This window comes from Gadus macrocephalus, chromosome 23, assembly GCF_031168955.1.
Source record: "Gadus macrocephalus chromosome 23, ASM3116895v1".
Taxonomy (NCBI): Eukaryota; Metazoa; Chordata; class Actinopteri; order Gadiformes; family Gadidae; genus Gadus; species Gadus macrocephalus.
This window is the reverse complement of record NC_082404.1, coordinates 11,038,093-11,051,919: the sequence shown is the minus strand read 5'-3', so window position 1 is coordinate 11,051,919 and position 13,827 is coordinate 11,038,093. Positions and strand designations below refer to the sequence as shown.

Here is a 13,827-nt window from a genome sequence, read left to right as displayed (position 1 = left end):
GCCCCGTAAATCTGAGTGATTGTGGTGTGCGCGTCAGGAGAGCGAGAGACCCATGTTCACATTTTAATGGTTTCTGAATAACGGCTGCAAGAACCTCAGTGACGCGGGGAGAGGCAAGGCAAGGTCCGACCGCCGCAGGACCGGTTCTCTGGGCTTTTCCACAACTTAATCTCCCTTTACGTGTGTTCGGCGTCATCTTCCTCTCGTCTCCCCTCCAGTCATGTGCCCCTCTGCTCTCACTCTTCTTCTCGTCTCAGCCTAAAACATTGTGTTAATACACATGGGTCATGGACATGAAAATGAGAGAGAGAGAGAGAGAGAGAGAGAGAGAGAGAGAGAGAGAGAGAGAGAGAGAGAGAGAGAGAGAGAGAGGGGGAGGAGGAGGCAGAGTTGCTCTATGTCATTTGGGGTGCACTGTAAATGTTTACATCAAGCTGGGGAAGCCATTGTGGGGCCCTTGTGCCTTTAGCTCTGCCCACGCGGAGCGGCATGCCATTAAGAGACTGACAAAATAGGAAGCTGCAGATTGGTAATGTTAAATCTGTCAGGGAGCAAAGGGGAACTCAAGGCTTTTATTGACCTATTTGGAGATTCATAAGGACAAGCTGCTTCCCTTCCCTCTACTTAGGGCAAAGCAATTTTCTGCAAGGTATATAAATGAATATATACCTCCATTTCTCCCTCACTTAATCACATGCATGCATATAGGAGTCCCAAACGTGCATGGACCAAGCACAACCACACACCCACACCCAAACACACACACACACACACACACACACACACACACACACGTTATTTGTCCCACTTACATCATTACTCATGTATATAAGCCATGGTACGAGGTGAGCGATTATCTGGCCTCGGCAAAGGCTCAGCTCTCGGCCTCTCCTCCTCTGCTAGTCAGATTCATCGTATGAACCGCAGCAGGGCGAGAAAACAAAACCTTAAAAGAAAAGTACATCTTTTAGCAAGCGTTTCTTCACCGTATGAAAACAACCTTTCCTCCTCGCATTCGTCTCCCGGCTACATCACAGGCAGCGCAGAGTGATGACACATCAGTAGGAACGGTGTGTTCCGGAGCAGTCCCACCATCATGCCCCCCCCCCCCCCCCCCGTCTTCCTTGAGGAGTGCTATCAAAACACTGAGCGTAGCTGGGAAAGACTAACAAGCTTGATGACAACCGACGGCAGACATTGGTCACATAAACACAAAAGAGGGGGGGGAGGGGGGTCGGGGCGGTCGATGAGATAGTGGGTGTGCAGAGACAGAGGCTTCAGGGTAATGGAGTGTGGGGGGGACACAGGGTCTCCCCGTTGAAGGGTGAGGCGTACTCTCAGCACTTTTAAGGGGAAGGGAGGGGGGGGGGGGGGGGCAAGGGGGTTGAAGCACTTAACCTAAAGCAGGAAGACAGCGGAGGAGTACTCGCCAATTATATCTTCCTGGCCCCTTTCAAGTCGGACCACTGGGGCAGGCTTTTAGAGCGCCGCGATTCCCCCCGGACGGCGTCCCAGGGCGGCGAAGGCTCTGGCCGTTATGACGTGAGAGAGGAAACGAGCTGTAAATCGACACTTACTTAGAGCCCCTTTTACCTGTCAGGGCCGTAAGCGGAACAACGTGACTCAAGCGGCGGCGGTTGTCTCGTGTTAAACATGGCCTGTTAAACTTGATGCTCTGCTAGGATAAGGGGAAAAGGCCTGACAAAAAGAAAACAAGCATTTCTCTCTCCTCGTCACCTACTCATTCACTTATCCTGTCCCTGCAGATCAAGAGGGGCTTCGTAGCGGTACTCAACCCGTTACCCCTCGTCACCCAATAACGCTAATTGGGAAGGAAGACGGATTGAGAGAACGATGTTATAAGAGAGATCCCTGGAAAGATGTGTTGTCCCCTCCCGGTCGGTCTTGAGCTGCGGCCGCCAGTAACTCTGCTTGACCTTCTGTCCGCCGCCTACCCCTTCTTCTGCCTGGGCTGTAAAAGAAAATACAGCTTCCTCTCCCGTACAGGGGAGGAAGCCTGGAAGGCAAGGGGATGTGATTCGCTTTTGGAACGCTATCAAGCGAGCGCCTGCCGCTGCTTTCATCTGTGCAATATTCTTCAGACGCACACACACACTGCCCCCCTGGGAGGCATTGTGTTTAAATGCCCTGTGACATCCCGGAGATAGTAATGCATGCCCCTGCTGTGGGGGAACACAAGGGTTCATCAGATCGCTCACTCTGGATGCCACAGCGGATGGATTTTCACCCTGCAGGGTATTGACATTGAGTCAAATGAGTCGGACTTCCTGCTTAATGACCCGTATGATTTGGAAATCCTTAATCGAGTATATGAGCTTAACTCAACTCAAGGATTTACTAATTGAATTCTGGGCCAGGCAAGCAAGTTGGATGACATGTCTGTGAGTCATGGTTATGCTCTCGAGCAGCGCGGTCCCGTAGACTGGAGGAAGGGTGTGTGAGCTCTGTTTGCACAACTGTGTACTAGGAATATCCGTCCACGCCTGAGAGAGGGATGCCTGTTATGGGACAGAGTTTAAGGAGACATCAGAAGCGCCCTAGAGCAGTAAATTGTTAGCTGTTATGGATCATTTCTGGGACAGCAAAAAGTCTCATAGGTAAAAAGAAAACTTTCAGAGACTCGGACAAAAAATATGCCTCATATACAATATTTAATATAGTACAGAAGGAAGAGAAAAAATACACAAATTGTAAACCTCTGATATTTCTAGATAAGACGGATGTGCATCAAATGATGATATAAACCACTATAATATAATGTGAACTTATTTAGTGGCATCGCAAAAAGAAATAGCCAAAAAATATCTTGTGCTAGATTTCCCTTGTACTTTTTGTGGAATTTAGATAAATTAAGACAATTTAGCAAAAATAAGTGAATTCAACATAAACAGACTAAACCGTGGACAAAAAAAGTTTGGGACCTGAGAAATAAACACCACCAACAGTCATTGAAGCTGTTGAAAATATGTGCATTGTGAAACTTAGATAAAAAGAAGGCCTAATGTTTTTTTCTTATGTGTAGAAAATCTTTTTCTTCTGTGAAATGAGGAAATATAAGCAGTTCATATTATACACTTCAAAAGAAGGACTACCGTGGGTTCAACATGTATACAGAGAGTGCTTCGAAAGCGGGAACAACTACGCAAGCAGTGTCTCCGAAAGCAATTACTCCGTTATCCTATCTATACAAACTTCTCAACATCAGTAGCCCGCAAAACCAAAATATGCAAATCAGAGATGTTCAGAGAGATACGCATATGAACATGTATAAGAAACTGACGATGCATAAAAAAATAAACAACACCCATAAACTCCCTATTATGACCAACTAGAATTCACAGGTGGCTACTTGGCGTTTCTCCGCTGGTATTTCTAAGTCGTAAACCTCAAAGTTCAGGCCTCTGAACATTTTCTTCCAATCCAGCGTAGCCAAAGAGCTGAGGGCTAGTGCTATGTGTAGTGGACTTGTTATGGTGGGAAACCTTTCTGCGGAGGGTGGTGGCGTCGGTAATAAATTGTTCCTTAATGGAATATAAAACACCTCAAGAGAATGACTCCTCTTTGTGCTTTTTTTGGGAGAAGAGGCAGGGCTGGGGGAATTTCATTTACACCACCACCCCATGATGGCTTAAGGTTGAAACCGTTGTTAGGCCGTCACAGGTTGGAGATTTTCACAGACCATGGTCAAAATATGCATACAAAAAAAGGTCGGTAAAGCAAACATCTAAAAAAATAATTAAAATATTTATATATTATTTTGATCCTTAAAAAAATGTTATTACATCTACTGCCCTTGTCTGGCCATGTTTCTTTTGACATGGGTTCAACAGTTCATGAACTCATTGTAAAAGCACACAGAGACAGATTTTTCTTTTTTTTGTAAGAAGGCAGTTTTTCTTTGATTTCTTCCTTTTCGTCACAGTGGCAGAGGTCTTCACCGACATGGGCGTTCAAACCCTCCACTCAGAAAAATAAAGAAAAGCATCTAAAAATGAAAACCAAAAGACTAATTAAACGAGATCGTGCTTGATTGGCTATCTATCGGACTAAAAAGACTGCTGATAATAGGTGCAGTGCAGTGTTCAGGAGACTCCCGGCCAGGACGGAGAAGAACATTCAACCGACTGAAGACAGACGTAAGTCAGTCAGATCAGTATCAGATCAACAACAACAAATGTGTGATCCCCTCAGGCTTTCAGTCCCACGTCCCTCTGCCGACCACGCCTGACCTCACTCTATTGTTGTTGATAGTCACCCTCGGAGATCCAGGGTCCGATCAAGGACCTATGCTTGCCCACCTGTATTAACCTGGTGGCATCTGATATCTGCCAATCAAAACCCTGCAAACTTGTGTGAAAGCCCTTCCATTTCTCTCCGCCAAAGGTCCACCGGCAGCCAGACCCTTCAGGAGTGAGTCCAACTGACTGGGAGCCAGTGCTTCTCGGTCTCTATCTTCCTCAGGGCCTGCCTCAGCTCCCCGAAGGCCGTGGTCAGGTCGTCGTTGACGATCACCTGCTCAAACAGGTGGCTGTACTGGCTCTCCATCACCTGGGCAGCGCTCACCATCTCCTCAAAGTCCTCCTCCTGCAAGGGGGTGATGAGAGAGAGAGAGAGAGCGAGAGCGAGAGAGAGAGAGAGAGAGAGAGATAAGAGAGCGAACAAAATAAGTTATCTGTGACCTTGTTGCCATGGAGGTTCATGCTATTGTCCATCAGTGTCAAACAAGATGACCTCGCCACAGTACACAAAAAAGGGCAGATAAACTCACAGTGTAAACACAAATCACACGGCCAAAACCACACAAATATAAACTGAAATAAACAAAGTGGCCCGTACGGCTATACCACACATGAACCCCGCTCCAAGACCACGCACTAAAAGAGCCTCCTACAACAACCCGACCTCAAGGAATTTTCGTAATTTCCCTTTCACGGCTATCGGATTCGCAAAGAAAATAAAAAAATACTAAAAATATGCAAGAGACAAAACATAACAAGGCGCGTAAAACATACATAATTGTTACATGCCAGTCAGTTATTGTACGTGTGATTGAGCAATAATAGCTTGTGGACGAGGCCACGTTTGGTGTTTTGGACGCTTAGGTCATGTGAAAGTGTTTAGCCTCTAGCTGGCTCGGAAAAGGCGGTTAGCAGAATATAAAGTTAAATTAGTGACAGTGTTCTCTAGTCTCACATATCAGACTTTAGATAAACATGTAAAAGGCTGATGGCAGACGAGCGCAATCACGGCAAATGGGGGCATTTCGTTCGTCCAATCAGGCTGTGCAAAGGCCATTTTAAGCATGGCAGTCCTGCAACAGAGCTATGATAGATCTATGCAGATGGCGTTAAGGCAGTAGTGCAAAAAGAGCGTCATCATAGTGCTGCAGTTCATCGTAGACATGGCGGTAGTGCAAAAAAGTCATTAGTAGCGTTCAGAGGTTAACCAGGTAGAGAACAGAATCGGGGAAAAGCCGTTTCTGAGCCTGTTAGTACGGGCTTATATCCGTAACCAAACAGGAAACAAGGCGATTCCTCTAAGGTGGAGTCCATCAAGGGGCAGAACCCATGTCTAACTCGCACCACAACCATGTAGCCCAAGAGCAACCACACCAAAATAGTAGACTGCAATAAAAACATGATTTGATTTCAAGGGAGCCCTGTCTGCCATGGGTCCATGCTGGGGCCGGTTAATAGCCCATTCATTAATGCCCAGGTATCTCATCATGGTGGTTCTTTATGGGCATTCTGGTTGTGGCAATTTCCACCTCAGGGGACAGAGCGATTGTACTGATTTAGCTGGCTCCTTTTCTATATTAATGGATATATGCTCCATGATAGATCGGTTTTATAATGACTCCTATTTTAAATTCCTCACTCATAGTTAAATATCATGATTGAGCACGCAAATACGTCTGCATTGAAATATCCTGCTGTTTAGCTTGTAGGGAAGAAAGATAAATCCATCTCTATGAGCTTTCTGGTTCTCATTGGATTCACATTTCTAGGACTTGCTCTTAATGAGGCGTGGGTTGAATAACCGGTCCCTCTTTATGCCAATAAGTGTAGCAAAAAGGTTGCTTTTGTACTCCGAACAAAGAGCATTTAAGACGGTGGTTTTGCCAAGCGCGAATTAGGTAGAATGACTTTTGATCTAAGCAATAAACCTCCCTCAAAATTCAATGACATTAAACTGACATGGGGTGGTTTATGGCGTGGAGGTAACAGTCCTGTACTGCGTGGCCCCAGTTTTCCGTGCCGTCTTTCTCCTCGTAGCTGAACCACTGCCAGGTGAATCAATATGCCTAAGTTGTTGTCCCCCAAGCAGTGATGGTATAGATGTAGTCCATCTGAACTGTATTAGAGTGTACTCTGATTACAAGTCAACCCTGAAAGGTCAACGTCTGCCACCCTGCTTCGGCAGTGGCCATGAGAAGGACCTCAGAAAAGCGAGTGAGGAGAATGACCTAAGAACAGCGAGCGAGGAGAAGGACCTCAGACAACAGGGGACTAGGCCGCTGTGTTTTGGTGTGGGAGTCTTTTCCATGTTCACCGGTGGAAGGCTGTGTCCGTGTGTCGAACGTCTAGTCAAGCCCTGCCGGGGGAAGGAAGATCAATCTCCACTAGAAGACCGGTTTTGGGGACAGGGAGCTGGAGAGGCGCAATGGAAAGACGATGGGACAAAATCCAAAGTGCCAAAAACCGCGAGGGGGGACAAAAAGAAAAGCACAACAACCCTGAAATGAGACAGTGGAAGATGGGCGCCGGAGCTCAGAGAGAATGCCGAGGAGACAGACCAGATGACCTAACGATCGTGACGGATGGACTGTCGAGCGAGTCAGTGATGCAGTGACCGACGTAGCGTGGACACGTCGTCCAAAGACCCCGCTGTTGACGACTCAAAACCTCTGGCCGATAGCAGGAGCTGGTCCAAAGTCACCACTGGGCCGGAGCCAAGGCCTCCGTGGAAAAATAGACTTTTATTGTCTGCAATAAAAAACACCTGTCCTCGGTGTTAAGATGATATAAGTGTTAGAAAATAGCTTTACAAATACGGAGAACTGGTCCACCTAAAGGGTCCCTTTTGAAGGAAAAATGAATCCTCTCTGGCTTCACAGGGACCCAACATTCCTTTCAGTCCAGCTATTTGCGCTCTAGACCTAACGTTTACGTGGTGATTTTTGCGAATACCACATTACAAGTTCATAATATATTATGTCAGCTAGCTTTGGTACACTACAGAATGATTTTACACCTTTTGGAATCCGACGCCTAGCATTTTTCCAGCTATAACAATTGGCTTTGAGTCAAGAGCGCCCTGTTAAAACAATGAAGGGACTGTTTTTTGCCATTCAATCATTAAAGCAGACCTCTCTCACTCCCCCCCTCTCTCTCTCTCTCTCTCTCTCTAAAAAAAAGCGAAAATAGCTGGCTTTGGATAAAATGTGTCCGAGACACAGACTGTATTCACAAAACAAGGGCTTCTCTCTGGGCCCTTTCTCGTGCCAATATGTGGTGACCTGTCGCTGCCCATTGTGGTTTGAGTTGGTTACCTGAGCAAAATGCACTCCACTGTCAGCAAGCAATTTTGTCTCTTGTGAAATTAAAGCTAAGTGACCAATAACCGGATTATTATCTCATAATTGAGGTATCGTATAACATGGACACTAATTGGCACTCCTAATAGTGCCAAAAGGGATTTACATTGTTTTTTATTGCGGACTGATTCGATGCGGCCATGCCTGGCATCTCCCCCATGCTCTGGACCGACTGCTAAGATCTCAAACAAGAAAAGTCTCCAAAAGTGCAAAAGTAACACAGTAATCCAACAGAACGGTCAAATGGATTTGTCAATTTTAGATTAAAATAGTATAGTGTTACAAAATTGAGTCTGGCCAAACCTCTGCATGGTAGAGCAGGGATGCAATTAAAAAACTTTCATCGTGTGTTACGATTGATTTTCAATCACTCCCTGCTCTGCCAACAAAACAGATCCGTTCCCTACCAGTTAACACTTCAGTTCACCGGCAGAGCCACTTGTATTTCTTGGTACTTACTACTACAAATGTATGGAGTCACTCACTCAGTCTCATCAAGGTTTGGAAACCGCGAGGGGGTAACAAAAACAAAAGCACAACAACCCTGAGAGTAGACAGTTGAAGAACGGGGCCGGGGTTCTGATAGAATGCCGAGGAGACAGAGGGAAGGACCCAACGATTGTGACGGATGACGGCCGAGCGAGTCAGAGACAGATGTAGCGTGGCCACGCCGTCTAAAGACCCCGCTGTGGCTACAGGAATGGTCCATTAAGCACTGACCATGTAACATTATGTGTTGCATTATAAAAGTGAATAGGCGTTAGGTATTTAGGGTTCATAAGAACACTTGGATTAATAACGCGTGGATAACTCCAACCAGCGTGGACCGTAGCAACAGCCTTTGTGCAATAACGCCGCCTGCCTGCTGGCTGTCTGTGTAACTGTTAGCAGGGCTCCGAGTCAACGCGTTGTCCAGACTACTGAACACTATCTACCTTGTTCTTTTCACGTTCCAGCTGTGACGCCTGCTGTTACGGTGTGTGTACGCTCGCTGACTTCTTGACGTGTCACGCCCCTGACGGTTTGACAGCGCGTTCAAAAAACGAAAAAAAGCGAGAGAAAAATGCCAAAACGTCAGACAGCCGCCGCTGTGCGAGGGATGTTCTGAGTTAGAGCTGACCTCGCACAGGGATGGTCGACGCCTGGAGGAGAGTGTGATTGAATGTAAGAGACACACACATACTCATGCACACATACACAGTGGGATGATTCACACTGTATCCACAGAGTCATCCCGTATGAGCGAGGGGGATGAGAACAGATAATGGGGGGACGACGGGGGGGATTCTGTGTGCTTCCCACCGGGCCGGGGACGGACACCTGCGAACCTTTATAAATCCACAAAGCTCTTTCCCTGTCTTGTCCTGTCCCTGCCTCTGCCTGTGGCTTCTTGCTCTGCACTTTGAGAGGCGTCATGTCTCTTTACAGCTCTCTCTCTCTCTCTCTCTCGCTCTCTCTCTCTCTCTCTCTCCCTCTCTCCCCCCCCCCCTCTCTCACTCTCTCACATCAGTGATCCCCTCAGCCCCTCTCTCCCCCCCACAGTGAGAGGCTGGGGAAGCCATCACCCGTCTGTCACCCCCTCCCCCCCTCCCCCCAACGACACCATCTCAGTGCGCATCGCAGGTCCACTAATCAGCCACACCTGTGTCGCCGCTGGCTCCTTGGAAAGGTGTGTAAAGAGATGACATCATCACTCACGCACACACACAACGATGATAACACACACACACTTATATATTTATTTCTATGCATGTCATGTGGGATAAGGTTTGACTTTTTTCTCTCCCAAATCGACCATTGAGTAAAGCCAGGTGTTACAACGTCCATCTCGGTCTTCAGACGCTATCTGTGCTGGCGATCTGTGTTCCAGTAAAGTCAAGGGCTTGGCTGTATTTTCGTAAAGGTTATTGCCTACAGTCACACATCGGTGGTTGTGTAAAGAAAATCATAAATCGGCGCATCTGCCGATTAGGCCTAATCCTCCTTTAAATGGAGATCACATTGCAACAGTGAAATAATAGTACGATCAAGAATTGGCTCTATCTCCAGAACTCCCAAGCTTCCCAAATCTATCATCATGCATGATGTGAATAGAACAGAAGAAAGATTCAATCATATTTAACAATAAGAACCTAAGCTTCTCTTTTATTGGTCTCTGCATTGCAGCTGAGTAAGGGATTACCACATCACAATTTGGCAGCATTTTGGAAATGATTAAATAAATAGAGTCCGTTTATAATACTGAGGCCATGAATATTTGGACTTCTCATGTGCCTATGGTCAGTTAGAAACAATAAAATAAACTGCCTCCAACTGCAGCTTCTTAACCACAGGTAATACAGTTATTGACAGTGGGACGGTCTCTCCCTCTCTGCCTGGTGTCTCCCTGTGCTAATGGGTCAACCAATGAGCAAAGAGGAAGGTTTCGTCAGGTGATATGGTTAATCCGTGCTCAGGTTTATTCAAGGCCTTTGGTTTTTTCTCGTTCTCTCTAGTGCCGCTTTTCCACCGCACATGTAGCTCGACTCGACTCGACACGGTAGCAGCACGGGTCGTTTTCCACCGCAAATAGTACCTCCTGGACGTGGGCGGGGTCGGCTGCGCGAAAGGGCCGTGACGTATTTTTGTACGCGACGCAAACAACACCTACGCAACCCACACATGGACAGAACCCACATAACAACAATGGAGGACATCGATAACATTACTATTATTAGCTGGCATGTTGAAGAAGTTGAAGAAGTGGAATATGTTGGCTGCGGCGCTGCTATGGCTGTTACCAGCATGGTTGCCATGTCGCTCTCGTGACTTCGTCACACTCTTTGGCCAATCAGTGGCCGGCCGTCTGCCGACGTCACCTTTTAGCATCGGCTCAGCTCGCTTGGAACCTAGAGCGAGGCGGTACTAAAAAAAGCAGCCACTTCAGGTACCAGATACCATGTTTTCGCGGTGGAAACGCAAAAAATGCGAGCTGAGTCGAGTCGAGTCGAGCTGGTACCATGCAGTGGAAAAGCGGCATAGGACTCTCTGCTTCTCTGACGATCTCTTCTAGAGCTTTTTCCTTTCCTTTGTTTTCAGGGTTCAACCAGCTGTTTAACTGATGCCTGGTTTCTCCTCTACATTCATATGCCCTACAATCCTCTCACCAATACATCTCTTCATTACTAATAACCTATGTTCTGTTTTGGCCATTAAACATTGCTTCATTACTGACGACCGATGTTCTGCTATTGCCATTTAACAAAGGGCTTCATTACTGAAGCCCTTTGTTCTGTTTTGGCCATTTGAGATGAGGACATGATAACTTTTGACACTTACGGTAGTTTCTGTCTGAACTCACTTTTTAAACTTTGCCGATTTGTGACTGCATCAAAATACTAAGCATTGCATAGTATTTGCACTAGTTGTTTGCCATAATGCACACTGTGGAGGGAGGGAGGGGAGGTCTTACGATGAAGGGCTTGGCGGTGCCGTGGTCGTCCTTGTTGGAGATGACCTTCCCGTTCCTCCGGGACTCCCTCAGTCTCTCCACGGACGGGGGCTTGACGAAGACCACGAAGGGCTTGAACTCTGCAGTCCGCAGGTGCTTCAACGTCTGCAGAGAGGGGAGGCGTGTGAGGAACGTGCCGCAGGACATAGTGGGATGTAATGATGATGCGTGTGTACAGGTGGAGATAATACAACATCACGTAGGTGTGCTGTACAGGAACGATTTGTGAAGTTGTCAAGTAAATGAATCAGTGCGTCTTCCCTTGATCATGCTCCACTGAACCCAATTATTGTGTCTTGGATCTATTCTTGTGCCGAGACATTATTGTTCATCAGCATACCTTCAAACACATTGTGCGTGTAGCATACCTGTGCATTTTAGTTTTTGCCGAAATACTTCTAGAGATGGACCATCCCAACATGTTATTTAGCGGTGAAATTCAACACAACCATAGCTTGAAAAGCTGAACGTACCACACACAAGTTCAACACAGGTGACCTTGGACGAGCGCAGAACGCAGTACTGTAGGCCGACTGCAGCGTAGAAACACATAGTGACACGCCCTCGAGGTGACCACACTGTGTCAGCCAGCACATGGGGCGCACAACAAGCTATTGGGTGGAAAGGAGCGAACGCTGAATCGACCAAAATAAACATGATGAATGAAATGTGTCTTGATGTAATAAATCACAGGATGTGAGTGAGGCCTGTACCCTTAAATCCTATGTGCATGAATGTACTGACAGTGTGTGTGTGTGTGTGTGTGTGTGTGTGTGTGTGTGTGTGTGTGTGTGTGTGTGTGTGTGTGTGTGTGTGTGTGTGTGTGTGTGTGTGTGTGACTATGTGTATCAATCTTGTAAAACGATATAGGGAACACAAAACGCAACTGACAAAAGATTTGCTTGATCGAAAGCTCTGTTCTGGGCCCCCTGGTTAGCCTCGTGCAGGGACCTCGCTCCAGCACTGTGTTTGGGGCCCGCGAACGCAGATCGGCCCCAAAACCTGTGGTCCAAACCCACAAGGGATATGAAAGAAAACAATAATTGAAAAATAGAGTAGTGGAGGAACACGTAAGAAAGACACGAGAGCAACATCTGTGTCCGCGGTGGCGAGAAATGAAACGCCTGCTACCAATCAGCGGGGGGGGAGAATCGACTCGATCACTGCTGTCGGTCGCACACGCCACCGCCATCGCCCCCCCAGCCACCCCCCCCCAGCCAACGCGGCTGTGTAACTCCATAAGCCGCGCCCCGCCCATACACGCAGCGTGAGTATAGATATATATATGGCTGGAGATGGTAACGTTTAGCGTGAATGGTGAATGTGAACGCCATTCTAAATGGTGTTGTTTATTCTACAGTTGGTAATAGAAGGTGAATAGGATTTGCGGTGGTGCTTATGATAAAAATAACCCGCGATCCGTGCACAGTTATGTGAAACAGGATACAGTTGGTAAACGCTCGGCCAAACATTGTTGGGGTGAATGGGGGGTCTTAAATCCAGGTTCTTCACATTTGAGAAACCAAATTCTCCCCATTAGAGAGCTAAGACCCTGATCCCTCTGTGGCACACACACACACAAGTGGTCACACCAAAGCACACACACACATTCCTGGGACGGTCACAAACATACGCCCACACGCCCCCCAACGCCTGGCTCTCGGCTCCGGGGGCCCGACCGGCTCCCGGCCTTACTGGGGGCCCCGCGGCGGTCTGGGCACACGCCAGCCTAATCCATATAATGGCATCTTTCCGGGCACGCGTGTTATTATCCACTAAAGGAAAGACAAATATGGGCAGAGGCTCCTGGGCGCCGTGGGTGGGGTGTGGGGGTTGATATGAGGGCCTCGGACCCCCCGAATACCAGGGCCCGGCCGGTCGGTGCCTTGGGGTGGGGAGGGTGGTAGGGTAGGGGGTGAGGCAGGGGGGCACTCGTTTAGGGCCGCTTGTCACCACTGCCCTGCCACTCGGGACACATAAGCCGAAGAGGAAAGCTTCAAATGGAGGAAATTAACTGTAATTGCTCCCTCCCGCAATGCCCCTCTGCGTAAACCCGCTTTCGGTAAGCCAGAGAGCAGGCTAGGACCTTAAGGGCAGGTCCATGCAGAGAGAGCAAGGGAGAGAGAGAGAGAGAGAGAGAGAGAGAGAGAGAGAGAGAGAGAGAGAGAGAGAGAGAGCAAAGGAGAGAGAGAGAGAGAGGAGAGAGAGAGAGAGAGGGAGCAAAGGAGAGAGAGGGAGAGAGAGAGGGAGGGAGCAAGGAGAGAGAGAGAGAGAGAGGAGCAAAGGAGAGAGAGAGAGAGAGAGAGAGAGAGAGAGAGAGAGAGAGAGGAGAGAGAGAGGAGAGAGAGAGAGAGAGAGAGAGCAAAGGAGAGAGAGGGAGAGAGAGAGAGAGAGGGAGCAAGAGAGAGAGAGAGAGAGAGAGAGAGAGAGAGAGAGCAAAGAGAGAGAGGGAGCAAAGGAGAGAGTGAGAGTGAGGGAGAGAGAGCAAAGGGGAGAGAGAGAGAGAGAGAGAGAGAGAGAGAGGAGAGAGAGAGAGGAGAGAGCAAAGGAGAGAGAGGGAGGCAAGAGGAGAGAGTGAGAGTGGAGAGAGAGAGAGAGAGAGAGAGAGAGAGAGAGAGAGAGAGAGAGAGAGAGAGAGAGAGAGGAGAGAGAGAGAGAGAGAGAGGAAACAGAAGGAGATATTCTAATTAGGTAGGTGGGGAAGGATGTGTCAGAGGTT

General features: G+C 47.8%; 1 protein-coding gene across 1 annotated transcript in view; it reads right to left on the bottom strand.

The window, feature by feature from the left end:
- Nucleotides 1-2,653: 2,653 nt before the first annotated feature.
- mpp7a (MAGUK p55 scaffold protein 7a) overlaps nt 2,654-13,827 on the bottom strand; it is a 112,585-nt gene continuing 101,411 nt past the window's right edge. Inside the window, 2 exon segments of the mRNA XM_060045769.1 lie at nt 2,654-4,605; nt 11,070-11,304. Coding sequence (XP_059901752.1) covers nt 4,426-4,605; nt 11,070-11,304 — 415 coding nt within the window. The 3' untranslated portion in view covers nt 2,654-4,425.